The sequence below is a fragment of the Miniopterus schreibersii genome (assembly GCF_964146895.1).
Source record: "Miniopterus schreibersii genome assembly, chromosome: 12".
Classification (NCBI taxonomy): domain Eukaryota; kingdom Metazoa; phylum Chordata; class Mammalia; order Chiroptera; family Miniopteridae; genus Miniopterus; species Miniopterus schreibersii.
In genome coordinates, this window is record NC_138112.1 from 33,781,233 (window position 1) to 33,798,853 (window position 17,621).

The 17,621-nt window shown below is 34.6% G+C and overlaps 1 protein-coding gene across 18 annotated transcripts in view; it reads right to left on the minus strand.

The window, feature by feature from the left end:
- The window catches only part of EMSY (EMSY transcriptional repressor, BRCA2 interacting), a 95,483-nt gene that overhangs the window by 62,599 nt on the left and 15,263 nt on the right, over positions 1-17,621 (minus strand). For 12 of the 18 annotated variants that reach the window (XM_081155145.1, XM_081155138.1, XM_081155139.1 and 9 more), the window contains 4 exons: positions 16,759-16,934; positions 14,968-15,120; positions 12,870-13,129; positions 4,337-4,613 (listed from right to left, as the gene is read on the minus strand). In XM_081155145.1, coding sequence (XP_081011271.1) covers positions 4,337-4,613; positions 12,870-13,129; positions 14,968-15,120; positions 16,759-16,934 — 866 coding nt within the window. The remainder of the gene's footprint in view (positions 1-4,336; positions 4,614-12,869; positions 13,130-14,967; positions 15,121-16,758; positions 16,935-17,621) is intronic. The other 6 variants (XM_081155148.1, XM_081155141.1, XM_081155135.1 and 3 more) reach the window with 2 other exon arrangements.

The following is a 17,621-nucleotide window of genomic DNA, read 5'->3' on the forward strand; positions in this document are numbered from 1 at the left end:
TTACGGTGGCTGACTTATAAATTAAACTTTATCATAAGTGTGTATGTATAGGAAAAATCATAGTTTATATAGAGTTCAATTCTAGTCACAGTTTCAAATATCCACTGCGGGTCTTGGAACGTACTCCCCTAGAATAAATGGGGACAAATATAATATGTCACCTTTGATCTAAGACCAGGGGATATATAATATATACATATCTGCTTATACGTTAAAAAATGGAAGGATAAAGAAAAAACTAAAGGAAAAAAAGATTACTTATCAGGGAAGGGCAAAACAGGGTAAAAGAATTGTAGATCAAAGGGAGACTTCTTAGAACACACCTCGTTTGTGAATTTGACTTTGGAACTATAAAATACTATAGAACTATATAAATATTTTATCTAATTATAAATAAAATTAAGTCAAGAAATTTTTAACTATAATCCATAAAGACAAAAGAAAACAAGTTAACCTAATTGTATACTGAATTAGAGCTTCACCACAGAAAAAAAAATTATTTCAAGTGACTTTAAAATACAGCAATTCAACTACATATCGTTAGTGAGAATACCCTAAGAGCGAAAAGAACCATAATAAAATCTTAAATTCTACTCTGTAATTATATTTTCAGTTATCATTTGGTTTTGTTATTCTGGAACTATTATATATTACAGGATAAGTCAAATACACAATTTTATTAACCATTAGGGACCAGGATTTTCAGTGTAAGAGGAGAAAAAGATACAAATAGAAAAACAAAGAAAAACTCGTAATTCTAAATTGGAATTGGTAATATCAGTATAAACTCATGATGTATTTCCTCCTTAAAGAAGAAAGGATTCTAGCTCTGTCCAGAAAAGATCTAGAAACAATGACCAGCCCCTCAGTGCCCAGACTGTGGTGTCTAAACACCATTTCTCACCAAGAAACCAGAGCTCCTTGAAGAAATGGCTAATTCCAAAGGGGAAGGGATATGCAGATGAACCTATCTTGTCATACCACAAAACAAGAAAGCTATTAAGGACTAATGTGGTTGTGTCAAAAGAATTGAGGAGCCAACTTAAAGAGGCTCCCACTGAAAAGGATAGGCCTATTATCTGCGAAGGAGTGACATAAAAAAAATCTTAATATGGGGAATAAAAAGATCATTGGTCACTAAACCAACTCATTATATGAAAACATTTAAATAAACATTTTCCTATATGAATTGTACCTCAAGGTAACCAATGACGAAGGAAAGTTCTTCTCTAAAGATTCCAGCTAATAAATAAAGAAAAGAAAAAAAATTCACTTTGCAACTACCAATAAAATAATGACCTAAGCAAAGATTATCAATAGCTAGTAAAACATCTGGTAACATTTATATCTACTGATCAATGTCAATATACCATTAAAAAGAGAAACTGGACATTATGTGCCTTCTAAAGTAATAAAACAGGAAGTACACAATACCACTTATAAAATGTTCATTGCCCCTATCTCCAAAAACAATTAAACATGAATCTGATCAAGCTTCCTTTTTTAACTACCAGTTTTATGGAAATACATGGAACAGGAGACTTATTAAAATCAGCAAAATCCAGACTATAAGAAACTCTCAGGAAAAAGGACTGATTTCTTAAATAAATTGCAAAATTAAAAAACACATAACCATATCAATCACTGCCATGTGTGGGCCTTACTTGGATCCTAATTCAAAAAAAATTTTTTTATGATATAAAGAAATTTAGATACTAACTAGATATTTTATTATGTCAAGAAATTATTGTTAAAAATTCTAGGTGTGGCACTGTGATTAGTGATTTTTTTTTTAATTTATTTTTTTAAATGTATCTTTATTGATTTCAGAGAGAGGAAAGGAGAGGGAGAGAGACAGACAGAAACATCAATGATGAGAGAGTCATTGATCAAGCCCGCAACCCGGGCACGTGCCCTGACCGAGAATCGAACCCTGATCGCCTGGATCCTAAGTCGATGCTCAACCGCTGAGCCACGCACGGCTGGGCAGTGATTTTTTTTTTTTTAAGATACACATAATACCTTTAAAAATATTCCAGGTCAAGGGTGCGGGGAAGGAAATAGCAGATACAGATGAAACAAGACTGACCAAGTGTTGTACATCCCTGAAGCTGGGTAATGGGTACATGAGGGTTCATTTTACTATTTTCTCTACTTATATGTTTGAAATTTTCCATAATAATTTTTTTAAATTATCCTTTCTTCTAGACAACCAACTCAGAACCATTCTAATCAGAATTTTAAGACTTCCCATATTCCTAATATTAAGCAGTTTCTTTCCTTTCCCACAGCATGAGCAAACCATATATAATCCCCCTATTCTCTACATTTGGAACCATCTCTACATTTATAAACCTGGAGTCATCCACCAAGTTACTGCTACTAAGACTCTTCACACTCTTCCATTAGCTGCCTCTACAAGAATAACCAGAGATAAGATACATCAGCTCTAAAACAGCCTATCTTTAATCTCCAACAAAAGCAGACACTGAATGCATTTCTCCCCCAGGTACCCCACACAGGAGCTGTTACAGAAGCCCTATAGTCAGAATCACAACTACAGTCTGCACATTACCACTCCCACTAAATTTTATCTTTTTAAAAAAGCAGATGCCTTAATTTCTTAGCACTAATAATATAAAAATTAAATATCTCAAACAGATACTCAAAATAATCATACAGTTTCTTTGAATATCTACATTTAGATACTTTTACATCCCTTATGCTCTATTGAATTCCAGTGTATTCATAAGAAATCTCTGAGACGTCTTATCCAGCTCCGCTATAACTACTTAAGGCTCAAAGAGATACAGGAAGCAAGAAGCAAAGAAGAAAATAGGGAAGTCATAAGTTTGCAAGAGCTTCAGAGGGTACCTGGAGAAAATTAAGAATAAAAACATAAGCATGGAATATTCATTTTGTCTAAAGATACTTCATTAGTAACCAAGAGGAATACCTCTTTTATTTTAAATAATACCTTGGAAGAACAGTAAACTTTCTAATACAGTAAAACTTTAGCAAACTGCATAATGAGGGCTGGAAGGAAAAAACAACTGTCAATGGATGATAGTTTTGATACAGGGATCAATCAGGTGAGCAGACAAGTGGCCTTTGCTTCTCTCACCTTCAAATTTTGAAATGATGAATTCAGAACATGTTTGCAACCAGCATTTTAAACAGACTTTCTATATAAAAATTATTTCTGTTTTTAATAATACTAGAGTTTACTGCTTCACGAACAGAAAAGTTGGAATGATTTTTTAAAAATAAGGTAACAAATAAAATTTCAAACCTGCTATTTCCTGTTATTGATTGAGACATTAAATGAATATTAGAGCCAGAAAATAATGATATGCTCCCACATTCTACCATTAGGGCTATAGAAAAGGAATACTGACCACAGTTATATAGAACACACTAAACATGATTAAAGCAATTATGAAAAACACTATTTTCCTATTCAACTTCTTGCATTTGCTACTAGTTCAAAAACTGTATTTCCCACTCTCAGTCTATCTTGAGCTATATATTGTTCACGTAAATTCAATGAAAACTAATATTAAGTACTGTTCTATTTTGCTTCTATACTCCCTTTGACAAACTACACCATGGGGTATGAATTCTGTATAGTAAATATTTCCCTCTGACAACCAATCTTAAGACTTACCAAAACCACACACACAAAAATTTCTGACAGTGTGCTATTTGTCTTTCCTCTGGAAGGAACAAAAAATATAGAAGAGATCTAAACTGATATAAGCTCACAGAAAATTGACCTTTCCACATTTCCTTTCCTCTGCTATAAAGAAGCAACTGTCCTTCAGTTTAGCCTCAGTTCCTCTCAATATCTCCCATTACCCACCCACACAGAAAAATTTAGGAGACTGAAAAAAGGCCAATGCCATGTCCTTGAAATAATCCTCTTCCGCCTACTTATCACTGGGTAACTTACTTGGAAGAGGTTATGTACTTGATGTCTCCTCTGAAGAACCTATAGTAAATTAATTTCAAGTTCCTCATTTAAAAATCCCACTATATTAAAGATATTTGTACACACCTTTGAAATTTGTTGTGACAAGATTTAACCTATATTTTGGGAATGTTAATTGCCTAGGTGCCTAGATACTATGCATGTGAATTAAAAAATCTTGGAGTAAGTATATAAGAAAACAGTAACCCACTATCTTGACATTCTCAGACTGGGAGAGGGAGAGTGGTAATCTGTGATGAAACAGGAGGGATCTTCAGACCCAAAGCAGAAAAACATACCCATAGAGTTTTCTTCAAAATTCCAATATACCACAGGGACAGAATTACACGTTGAATCCCTACTCACCTTGTGCTACTGTTGACATGACCACAGATGGTGTGGAAGATACCACAGCTGTTACCGCAACTGTATTAGCAATAGGTGATGGTGTAGAACTGCTGCTGGCACTGCTGCTACTACTGACCAGAGAGGACTGTGAAGCAGTTATAACCACCGGTGGCTTCTGGGTTGTGGAAGCAATTACTGATGTTGGTACAAGCTTAGTGACTGCTGCATAGTTATGGGATTTGGAGAGAATGTTGGGCACGAAGGTTGAACTTGGTGATGTGGTCACTATAATAACCTAAGAAAGGAAAAAAAAGTTATTTCCCTGTACCTGCTATACTACTAATGTATCTAGACTCACAGTTATATATAATTCAGAAATAGCTTATGAAACACAAAACATGAAGAAACAATTTAACAAAGAGAAATACACAACTAAAAACATTTAAATGAAAAATTTTTACCAACCAAGTATTTTAAAAGACAACATGCAATGCTGTTCAAGACACAGCAAAGTAAGCATTTTAATATACTGCTTAGGGAATATAGTGGCACAATCTTTCTAGAAAGTAATCTGAATAGTCATTCATTTGTAAATATTTGTTGAGCATCTACTATGTGCCAGGCATGATTCTAGGTGCTGGGGATAGTGGAATAAACAAAACAAAGTTTGTACTTTCATGGAATTACATTCTACTAGGGGGAGAGTAACAAAAAATAAATAAAAAATACATGTCATGTTGGAAGAGACAATAAAGCAGGGTAGGACATAAAGATAATGGGATTGCTTTATGACTTTTTATAAAATATTTAATGAAGATCTTTATGCTAGGGTGACATCTGAGCAGAAACTTGAAGTAAGCAACCAAGGGGTATAAAGCATGTTGCTACTTAGAGGAAGAGCATCCAATGGCACAGGGAGCAGTAAACACAGGGCCATGACGCAGAAGCAAGCTTGGTATGTTCAAGAAACGAGACCTAATAAACAGGATTGAAATTTATAAGGTAGAGAGTAGTGTGAGACAGATTCAGAGAAGTAATGGAGGACTAGACGATGTAAGATCACGTTGATAGTAAATACCCTTGATCTGATATGATGAAAATGGCACTTTACATGTGTGGTCTTCCTTCTGAAAATCCATAATCCTTGTCTAATCATGAGAAAAACATTAGACAAACTGCAATAGTGGGACATCCTACAAAATATTTGACTAGTACTCCTCAAAACTGTCAAGGTCATCAGACATAAGGAAAGTCTGAGAAACTTTCACAGCCAAGAGGAGCCTAAGAAGACATAATAAGTAAATGCAATATGGTATCCTGAAACAGAAATTAACAATAGGTTAAAAACGAAAAAAAATCTGAATAAACCCTGGACTTTAGTTAATATGAGTGCATCAATATTAGTTCATTAATTGTAACAAATGTACCATACTAATATAAAATGTTAAAAATAATGGAAACTTAGTGCAAGGTATATGAGAGCTCTCTGTACTATTTTCCCAAGTTTTCTCTAAATCTAAAACTATTTAACAACTACAGAACTTTTTTATTTTATTTTTATTTTTAATCTTCACCTATGGATATGTTCTATCGATTTTTAGAGAGAGAGAGAAACATTGATGTGAGAGAGAAACATTGATCTGTAGTATAGTAGAGCAGAGACAGTAGAAACAGAAACAGGGAGACAAATTAGGAGGCTTCTGCAATAAACAAAGCAGAGATGATGGTGACCAAAGTGTTAGTGGTAGAAATAGTAAAAAGGAACAGATTCTGAATATACCTAAAGAAGAAACCAACAGGATTTGCTCATAGGTTAATACAGAGAAGAGAGAAAAAAGGAGGGGGCAAGAAAGAGACTTCAAGTTTAGCCAGTATGGCTAAAAAACTGTAAATGACATAGGGACAAAACATTTCAAAGAGAACAGGATAGAGCAAAGGTCCTAAGGTGGGAATTAGCTCAATGTACTTAAAAACAGAAAGCAAACTATATAGGGCAAAAGGGGGGGGGGGGGGGGGGAGGCGGTAGAAAAGTAAGCAGAGGCCAGATCAAATTTGTAAGCCAGAGTAAAGAATTTAAATTGTATATTAAGTATAATATGAAACCATGGGAGGATTTTAAGTAGGGAAACAACAAAATCTGATTTTTATTTTAAAAGATCACTCTAGCTGTTATGGGACAAGATGCAAGAGTGGAAGCAGTGAAACTAGTAAAGAAGGTATTGCAGTAGACCAGGCAATGATAGAGTCTGCTTGGACTGGGGTGTTAGTGGAAATAAAGAGAAGTGAACAGTTTCAGATTATTTTGAGATGGTAGAGTCAATAGGACTTGATGTATGGAAATGATGGGGTTAAAGGGAAAAAAATCAAGATTAACTCCTAGAGCTAATATGCATTGCCTTATTTAAATCTCACAACAATCCTATGATGCAGATACTATTATTATCCCTATTTTACAGTTGAGAATACAAAAATCATTTACAAATCTGTAGTATCACAGTTTAATTCTGGGCATCATGGTGGTGTAGTGATACCTAGAGTAAAGTGTCTTTTTCCACTTTTACCAAAATTCCTTGTAACAAGGCCAGAAAATTATTTTGAAAAATCCAAAGAATTTAAGGGAGAGATTTTTTTTTCATTTTTATATCAGTCCTAAAGAAGGCCTGAAGTTAAGTCAGTCAAAATTTACTGAGTATGTCTTTACTCAGTACTAACATCTCCAAGAAGCTTTGATATATCATTATTACATATATTTCAAGTGTTATAGAGAATTAGTACATGTCCACTACTTTAAGGAGTTTGTTAATTATTTGAGGAGTCAAGAGAGATACACAAGTCTTGACCAGTAAACACCTATATAGAGTTGACCTGCATACTTCTATATAGACTTGATCAGCAAATAACTATATAGTATTATTACAAACACCAGCAGCCATCATATAAACTGAGAAGAAGTAGACCAATATGGTAAAAAGACCAGAAACTTAAGTCAAAAGAACCAGAGCTTAATCCTGCCTCTGCCATTGACAAATAGTGACCCCTGGACACGTTTCAAATCTCTGAGCTCCAACTTTCATCTATAAAATAGGGATAATAATACCTACCTTGCAAATCATTACAAGGATTAAATGAGATAATGATGTGAAGCATCTAACATAGTGCTAGGCACATAGTAGATGGTCAATATTTGGCAGTCAACAAATGGTACTTATTAGTAGCTTATTATTACTACTTAATAAGTGTTAAAAGGATATCAGCAAAGGCGTTATAGATAAAATCAATCTGGAAATGTATTTAATGTACCCTATTTTTGTTTCATTAAAAAATTTCAGATACCTTTTTCCAAAATTCTGATACCCCTGAGAATCCAAAGAACTCACAGCCAAACCAATTAGAGTAGTAATGACAATTAGGTTTCACATTTGCCAATTCTGAACTAATAGTAGTAGCTTTCTGGAGCAGTGTTCATAAGGACTCTGCAGCACAGACTGAGAATTCGCCAAGGTGTGGCAAGAAAGTATGACACAGTTAATTAGCAATGTCTGTCATAGGCAAGGAAAGGGGAAGCATTCACACTTGTGTCAAACATTTGCAATTTCAGAACTGGAGTATGCATGTAGGCTTCTAACATTAAGACAACAAAATTTCAGCAAAATAAATCTAGAGTCTTCAAGAGCATGTTTTAGATTATAGATACAAAGATAAAACAAATTTGAGATTTCAGTCTGCAAGTTGACTTTTTAATCTGAAAAGGGATTATCCACCTTGAAGAAAATTTACTTGCACTTTAAAGTTACTTATTACAACAGGGAAAATAAAGGGATTTTGAAACCAAGTGAACCAAACAGTGTTTATTCAGGCCATAATTCAAATTACTGACCTTCTATCACTCACAAAAACTCCTTAAGAGTGCTGGGACTTGCACCCTAAGGATAAAATGAAAAATATCAATCAAGCACATGAAAGCATAAAGCTATATTCCATTGCTTTGTTTATATAAGTGCTATACAATGTTATACTTAAAATGATGGCACCACATTAACATAGGTGGAAATCTGTCTACCCTGTAAAGATATGACCTATTAGAATTTGAATCAAGTCCACAAAATCATAAATAATTATATTTAATGTAAAAGTCATTTTACCTAAAATAATTCCTAAGTTGACTTACATAGGATTTGTGAGAAATCCAAGGTGAATGCAATAATGTCAACAGCTTTACAAAGATTTCAAAAAAATCCAACTATCCAGCAAAAAGAAAACAAAAAAACAAACAAAAATCCCAAAGAATACCTGTTAGTCCTACCCATACTCGACTTATCCAAGAAATAATAAACCTAATGGTTCTGAGAGTACATGAAGTAAAAGAGTAGTTTTGCTTCTGGAACACAGTAAATAATAAATATTTGTGGAATGAATGAGCCTAATTTTTAACATAATTTGTTTTAAATGTTTATTTTTTAAACACGGTAGAACAAATCTAAAGTTCTGAGCCTGAAATCTCATGGTATGGCTCATATACAACTTGGGAGACAAATATTTCCTCTTACAAGCATCACAAGTGTGACAACCTCAACTATCCATTTTCATTTAATAAGACCGAAAGAAAAAACAAAAATAAAGATAATAAAGTCACTAAATTAAAAAAAAAAAAAAAAGTTCACCAACTTCACCTATAAGTGAATCCCCATCTATTCCAAGTATCTTTATATAGGTCTACCAAAGAAGATTGAAAGGTTAATAACGTTAGGTGACATTAACTGAAAATTCAGCATATGCACTGTGTAAAGCACTTTCCATGCATCATCTCACTTAATTATCCTGATAACTCTAGGAAGCACTGTCATTAATTTTGTTTTATAAGCAAGCTTAGGCTCAAGAATGGTAGTAGAGCCAGTACTGGAACCAAATCCATTCATTCATTCACTCGTTCAACAAATATTAACATCTACTACATGCCAGACACTATTCTAACCACTGAGGAATACAGTGATGAATAAGACAAAGTCTCTACTCTTGCAACTTATACTCTAATAGGAAATAAATAAATATGTAATATGATATCAACTAGTTATAAGCATAACAAAAATAAAAGAGTAAGGGAATAGACGGGCATGGATGGGAGGTGGGTGCTCTTTTAGCTATAACTTTGCTACACTATTTATCAAATACCAAATTTGAAAAATAGGTAAGAAAGTGGGGGAGAGACGAATTATTGATAAAATAAGATTAAGCAAAGAAGGTAGTAAAAAAGTTACAATACGTTGACTTAAAAACTCATAGAGTATAGCATGTGATGCCACCTAATATAGGGCTAGCCCAGAAAGCAATAATTATAATAATATATAAAAAGTAGTATTCAGAGAGATTACCTTGGAGTCATCATATACAAATGCAAAAATTATATTCAGTGTAACTTTTAAAAAGTCATCAAACATAGTCAATTTCTATATTTTAAGGGGTAAGCTTCAGTTAATTGACGAATTCAGTTACTTGGAACAGCTCACTCACAACAGTGCAAATAAATAAAACACTGCTTTCCATAAAATAACTGCATGGGAAAGGAGCTAACACTTTTTAAGTATATGTGTTATGTTGTACTTTAAAATATCCAATCTCATTTAATCCTCACAATAACCTTGTAAGACTGGCATTATTCTCAACTCACAGATGGGTAAACAGATTTAGAAAGACTAATATATCTTAGGTCAGGCTGAAAGAGCTTAGGTTCCAACCCAGGCCTCTTTAACTGCAAAAATTCTTGCTTGATTTTAATACTACACCATAATGCTTCATTATAAGATGGAAAATAGAATCATAATTCCACAGATCAACTCATTATCACTTCTAGTTTATTAAGAAAGTGATAATTTTTATATATTATTTAATGATATCTTTCTAGGAAACTCAAGGAGGTTCTTTAAATGAAAGTTATAATGGGTCTGAAGATCCAAAGGTGGGAAGATCACACATTCAACACAAAAAATTACCTCCATTCTTTCCCCCAAATCCTTCTAACAGTATGAAGGGATTTTTTAAAGGAAAGAGGCACGTAAGCCTGTAAGGTCAAAATGGAAAGGAGACAACAGCTATAAAACTTTTGGAAACTGGAAAACAAATAGACAAACAATAACCGATCAAGCATTCCCAAGAAAGTGAAAAACCTTAGACAGCAAACAGAAGAACAAAAAAAACAAGACAACTTGCATCAGAGAACCCCAGAAAGACCCAGGAACTGAGAGCACCAGATACTTCTGAAGTGGAGATAAAAGTAGATCTAGAGAGAAAAAAATTAGTTGAAAGTCTCGTTTAAATAGCATTTAGATCCCTAGTTATCCTAAAGACTAAGTCCAAGGGAATTTGATGACACCAGGCTGAGTGGAGTGCATGCTATACTGAAACAGAGGTAAAGTCTATATACTGAATGATGGGGTTATCCAGCCCTCTTTCTCCATTCACTCTCAAAATAAGGGCAGAAAGACTTACTGCTCTAGGTAGGAAACTAAAAGATTCTCCTCTGAGAAAATTGACCAGTCCATGAAAAAGTCCTAATGAGAGTGACAGCTTGGTGGAGATAAAGGGATAGTGGGTGTTTTTCAACAAAACATCCCAGGCTAGGTCAACCTACGATGAAAGTCACCAGCCAACATATCTCACCCTATACACAGAGTTTTCTGTCAGCTTTTTAATGCCCACTTTCATATATAAACAGATAGCCAGCATCTAAGAAAACTCTGATATGAGAGAGATTAAAACAAAGAGATAAAAGGAACTTAGAGGTAAAAGAGAAAACATGAAAGAAGAAAACATCAAAAAAACTATCCTGAGTTATCATCAGATAAGAGGATATAGTGATTATAGGAAAAGAACAGGATGGTTTTTTTTTTAAAGGAGCTTTCAAAGAACAAAAAAGAGTTACTAGAAACTTAAAGTATGAGAGCAAAAATGAAAAATTCCATAAAGTAGTGAAGGATAGAGTTAAAGAATAAAGAAAAATAATACTTATAAAGGATTAATTATGTGCTAGGCTCTAGTCTGTTTTACATTTGTTATTTCATTTATTTATACCCAAAACCCTATAAAACAGATATATTATTTTCCCTATGAGAAAACTTAGATCTAGAGTTTAGTTTTCCCACAGTCATAGATAGTAAGTGGCAAATATTGAAATTTGAATTCAGGAAGTCTAATTCCAAAATCCGGGCTTTTAACCATTGTACTTTAGCAGAAAGAAAAAGCAAACAAATGGAAAGTGTGAGTGAGAAAGGATAAGAAAAACAAAAGGATTAATCCAGGCAGTTCAACATGGTGAGCAATAGGTGATCCAAAAGGAGAAAACAGAGAAAAATCAAAGAAATAAATGAAAGAGGCCACTGAGTACATGTAACCCAATGGATAAAATAAGGACTTACACTAAAAAAATTACCTTGAAATTTCAGAACTCTGATGAAAGCTACCGAGTTTTCAAAAAGACAAAGAGGATCTGAAATTAGAATGCATGGGTTTCTCAAAATCAATACCAGAAGCCAATAGCCAGCGGAGCAATATCTTCAAAATTCTTAAGGAAAATGACTGCCATCCTAAAATACTTCCCCATCAAGAAAGTGGGAGGGCCCGGCCAGGCGTGGCTCAGTGGTTGAGCGTCAACCTAGGATCCAGGCGATCGGGGTTTGGGCTGCAGCTGATCAATGACTCTCTCATCATTGATGTTTCTCTCTCTCTCTCTCCCTCTCCTTTCCCCTCTCTGAGAGCAATAAAGATATATTTAAAAAAAAAAAAAAAGTGGGAGGGTAGAATAAAAAAATTTTCAGTACACCATGCAAGGTCTCAAAAATGTACTCTCCATCCATTTATACACCAAGAAGTTACTGTAGGATATGCTCTAGCAAATGAGTAAATAAACCAAGAAAGAGGAAGATCAGATGTGGTGTGAAGGGGGATCCCAGAAATGCAGGCGCTCAACAAGCCTAGGATGCCATCAGCATCCAGATTAGTGTGGGAAGTTAGAGGGTTCTAGTAACATGAAATTTGACAGAATACTGATGATTCGAATATAACGAGAGAAGAGTTTAGGAATAAATTGATGATAGCAAACAAAGAATAAAAAAGAAGACAACAATTATTCACTTAATCATGTTTCCTTCTTCCATGAAACACTCCACTCAGACAACTTTGTTACTTTGGGAAAGTAAAAACTGAGTGCCTAAAGGTAAAGCCATCCTATTTCCTATTTCAGGTAAAAAAAATCTTTTATATTTTAATTTTTTCCAAGTAGCATCACAATAATGGAACAGAATGAGAGTCTTAGAAGCAGGGGATCTACTAGCTGTGGCATACTAGGCAAGTCATTTGGTATCTCTGAGCCTCATCTAGAAAAAGTGAAATAATAATACCTATCCCAAAGCTTTATGTGCAGAATTAAAGAGATGTAACATTCCCAGCATAATGCCAAGCACATAGTAAGCACTCAGTGCATACTTGTTAAATCTGAATCATACTGATTGAAAGAGCCAGAAATAGCAATTGGCAGGCAGAGACTCCGTCCACTACATACCTTCTGTGTTGTTGTGTTTGTCGTCTGTGTTGATGGTTTGGTGAAGGTTATTTTCACAGGAGACATGTGGGGTGGTAAGGAGTTGGCAATGCTCTGCATGATATTGCTCATCTTGGGACTTCCACTCACAGGCACAGTAATCGTCTTTGAGACAGGAACAACAGCCTTTGGAACTTCCTTTAGGACAACAGGGGAGGAGCTAGAAGAGTTTGTTCGCCTTCGTTTTCTGGGTTTTTCATCTTCATCTGAACAGCTAACACCTGAAAGGCAATGACAATATTGCTATATTTATACCAATCTAACATTGCATTTTATACCTTATTTTAACATCTTTGTGTCATCAAATGATCAGTAGTAAGTCCTATCAACCCTCCTTTAAAGAAGTTGTCTCTGAATGCCTTCTCCCCTTTCTTCAACCCCATGATGATGTCAAGACCCTCTTATCGCCTGCCTGTATTTTAGTAACAACCTCCTAAAAGGTTTACATGCTTTTAATCTCTACTTCTTTTCCACCTTCCAACCTACTACCAGTTATAAAATCTCATGGGAATGCCCTGCTTCAAATTCTTTAACAGTTTTAATCTCTCTACAAGATAAGGCAGGAAAGTACTACTATATCATTCAAATTCCCATATTTTTACAAGAACACAACAGCCTGTTCCACTCAACCCTGTGTACCTCTATAATCCTAGCACACCGAACTGCTTGCCATTCTATCCATCTGAAGTCTCTATATATTGTTGTTCTTTGGGGAACATCACTTCCCATCACACTGCTTCACCATTCTGCAGTCATCATCCTACATGCCATCTCCTCAGTGAATCCAGGTGTCTTGAGCTTATAAAGCACTTTGTATATTCTTTTCATATCAATTACCCCATGGCAATGTGACTGTCAGTCTGCATATCTCCCAAAATTAAGGGGTTCCCAGAGGGCAATGATTAAGTCTTACTGGTTGTTTCCCTGGTATAGTGCCTTGCACATATAGTTAGGTGAATGAATGACTATATCCCAAACTAATGTTGCCTGTGTGGCTTTGGAAAAATAAAGCAATAAACTTCCTGTTACTTCAAGCTACATATTATGTAAAATGGTTTCTTGATGTTTGGGATTCACTTTCAAAGTTTTAAAAAATTATTAAAAAGTAGATCTCTAAAGTTATTCTAAAAGATCACCTTGGCTAAATCCACAGAAATCAGACATAAAATCAGTAGTCCCAAATTCTTAGTTTTTTCTTTATGTACTAAAAGCCTCAACTGCTTTTGTAGATTTTTTTAAAAATTGAGTGAAACATACCCTTGCAACACATATACAAAATCTCTACAGAGCAGACATTTAAAAATTATACAGCATGATTTGTGGAACTGGTAATAAAATACAACTCTTTACACATTCAGTTTTTAGACTCTAATTTAAACAACATTGACAATGACCTAAAATCATTCCTGTCTAAAACAGCAAACTCTACCTCTAAAAGTTACAAAGAAATCAAGTTTATAACTATATTGAAAAAAATGAAAATCAAATATTAATGATCTCCAGTTGATATCAAAAGCAGAAAAAGAGACATTAAAAACAAAAAAATGAACTGGACATCAAACTGATTTACAGGGTAGAATCAAGGGGTTAAAAACTGCAAATAAACTTCAAAAAATTGTAGTCAATTAGAAAATAAAAGATGGACCCTATAGAATGCTTCACTGAATCTAACATATATGTTATATAACTTTTAAAACACTACAAAGATTACAATTACAGGAGTAAACGCTGAATAAATCACATAAGCACATTCCTTCATTTCTACTCACATTTCTATTCCATGACAATCAAAACAAGTAGATACTTGAAGGACATCACTGTTCAAGGCAGATTCCCCACAGAGAACAAAAGAAAAGTAATTTCTCAACCCCAGAACTGATAAAAAAGCAATACATACCCTAGTCACATGTAAAGAAAAGAATTCTTTAGAACCTTCAAAAACTAACCACTGCTAATAGCCAGTGGATCAATGATTTAAACCAAGAAGGCAGATCTAATCAGAGCCTATGCTGCAGCATTTAGCCAAGAAGGCCCTAATAACACTGAGAATATCACTTACTTTTGACATAAACAGTACTTCCACTTGGCAAGACAACTACATTGGAGGCAGGACTGGCAGGTCTTGGAGACTTAACCGTTGCTATGCTGCCACTTGGAACAGGGGTAGAGGTTGGGGTTGACGTGGTACTTGTGTAGGAATAGCAAACGACTACTGAAGGAACGATAAAAAAGTTTGCTGTTAACTTTCACCAAAACTGTCCACTCATACAGAATAAATTTTTATTGCAGGCCAATTTTAACATTATCATGTGATCGGAAGTTAGAGGCCAGTGCTAGGTATTAGATTTACAAGTTAAAAGGTATTAATGACCTTTCCTGAAAATCATCACTTAACTATGTTCCCCCCAAGTATTTAACAGCTGTTTACAGGTGACACTGCCAATGGAGAAAAGCACAGTTACAAAGAAATCAAGTCTAAAACTATACTGAGAAAAATGAAAATCATTTTTCATTCATGGCAGGAGTTAAACAGGCAGGAGTTAAACACTACTTGTATTCCCTTCTAATATTAATAGCAGCACCAATGATGGCGTGAGGGAAAATTTTTCCTAACCATAGCAATTTCCAACTTGGCTACTAGGGGAGAACCAAGGCAAGGTGCCTTTATTGTAAACCAGCTCACTAGTCACTTGCCATCCAAGCAGTGCAACAATAACTCAGCTAAAGTAATGACAACATCATATTTCAGTATCTTGAATAACAACGACAAGCAAAAGTAGCTCACAGGTACCATTTACTGAGTGCCATGTGGTATGCTAAATCTTTGTCTTATATTATTACTAATTGTTACAACACCACACCTGCATTTTAAAGATGAGGAACCCAAGCCTTGACAGAAGCTAAAAAACTTGCTGGAGGTCACATAGCTAGGAAATGGCAAAACTAGGATTCAAACATAGATTTCACTATTGGGAATCCTATATTCTTTCCACTCTATCACAGAGTTGCAGATAGAAAGGGGTTAAGAAGGGAGAAAAGACACCTGTCCTACAACAACCAAAACAGAAACTCAATGGAGGTCAAGTTTGCACACTGGTAACTGTCTCTCTCTGAAAACAGCTTCCTTCAACTTAAAGAGAGCCTACGCATGAAAAGCATATCTCACTCTGTTCCACAGCCCACTGCTAGTACAGAAAAGACATATCCCCAAAGTCAGCTGACAACTACATTATTTTCAGGGTCATTTTCATACAACACCAAAGTAAGCTACTAAAGTCAATCCATGTGCGCTCTCAAATTTAATATTACTCTTGGTATCCTCAGGAGAATTCAAAAAATTTTAAATTTTAAAGTATGTGTCATTTACTAGATTAAATAACAGTAAGAAAAGCTTTCTCCATCTGCCAGGTAATCCCTAACGGATTTGGCACATTGACTGGAATAGAGAGCAGCATATACCATTAATTCCAGAAGACAAAAACAGAGCTTTACATTCTCAAGTATAAGTTCAGCATCTTTCCCCAGCAGCTAAATGATGTCTATCATCTTATTTATTTTCCATGTCACCCATTAAGCCCTTTTATTCACCCCTGACAAAATACACACATATCAAAAATTCATTCCAAGACGGCTTTTTGCAATTTGTGATTAATGTGATTCACACTTTGAACAAAAGGGAGATTTAATTCTGGCTGAGACTAAAAACTTAGCAGTTTCTGGTTTCAGAATAAAAATTGTCCACTGTTTTGCAACGTTTAAACACTAGGATAAAAACAGATGAAAAATAAGACAACTTTTCTTAAAGAATCTAGGAAAAGTCACCTCTGTATACAAATATTTTTCTACTCACCTTCCTTGCTTCCTGTTTCTGCAGGCACTGGAAGAGATGCATTGTGCTGGATAGCTGCATTGGCAACAGCATTAGCTGTTACAGTGAAGGCAGTCTGGGGAACCAGCCGGGGCATCAGCGGTACCAATCGACGACCTTCAATGGACCATTCTGAAGAGCTATTAGGTCCAGACATACTGAACAAAAAAGAAAACGCTGCTACAAGGGTTCTCAATCACTAAGAGTGAATCAAATGTTTTCTCAAACAAATATAACTTTTTACATTTAAAAAGTACCCTAGGTGAATAGGAGAGGCTTCATTTCAAGCAAGCAAGATCAAAATTATGAATAATCAGAATTCACGGAATTTCACATATACTAAGTTTCTTACATATTTTATTCTATAATCTGAATCTTATAGTGAATATAACTGAAACTATAAAAACTTTTCCTATGCTTTCTAAATAAATATTGGCATTATTTTCATTAGTTTAAATCCAGTGGTGCTAGTGAAAACCAGTATTTCTACTTTTAGAACTTAATTTTATAAATTAAACTAGAAAGGTAAAAAGTACTCATAATTTTAAAAATCAGATTTTCCTTAATAATTAAGGATGGAATTCAGTGAACCTTTGCAAAATTATCTAACTGCCTGCATGGCCAGAGGTTCTAAGGCTTTCAAAGATGGGAAACTGAGGCAGTAAACGAAGGAGACTCGAGGGATAGAAGAGAGCTGTATATGTCACTGCATGTTTCACTGGCAATGTGTTGCATTATTAGTCTAATTGTTAAAAAATAACTATATCTGAGGAAATGGAAGAAACCTGCCACTACTTTAATTTTATTTATTTATACCACTCTTCACTCTAAGTATTTTGAGGTTG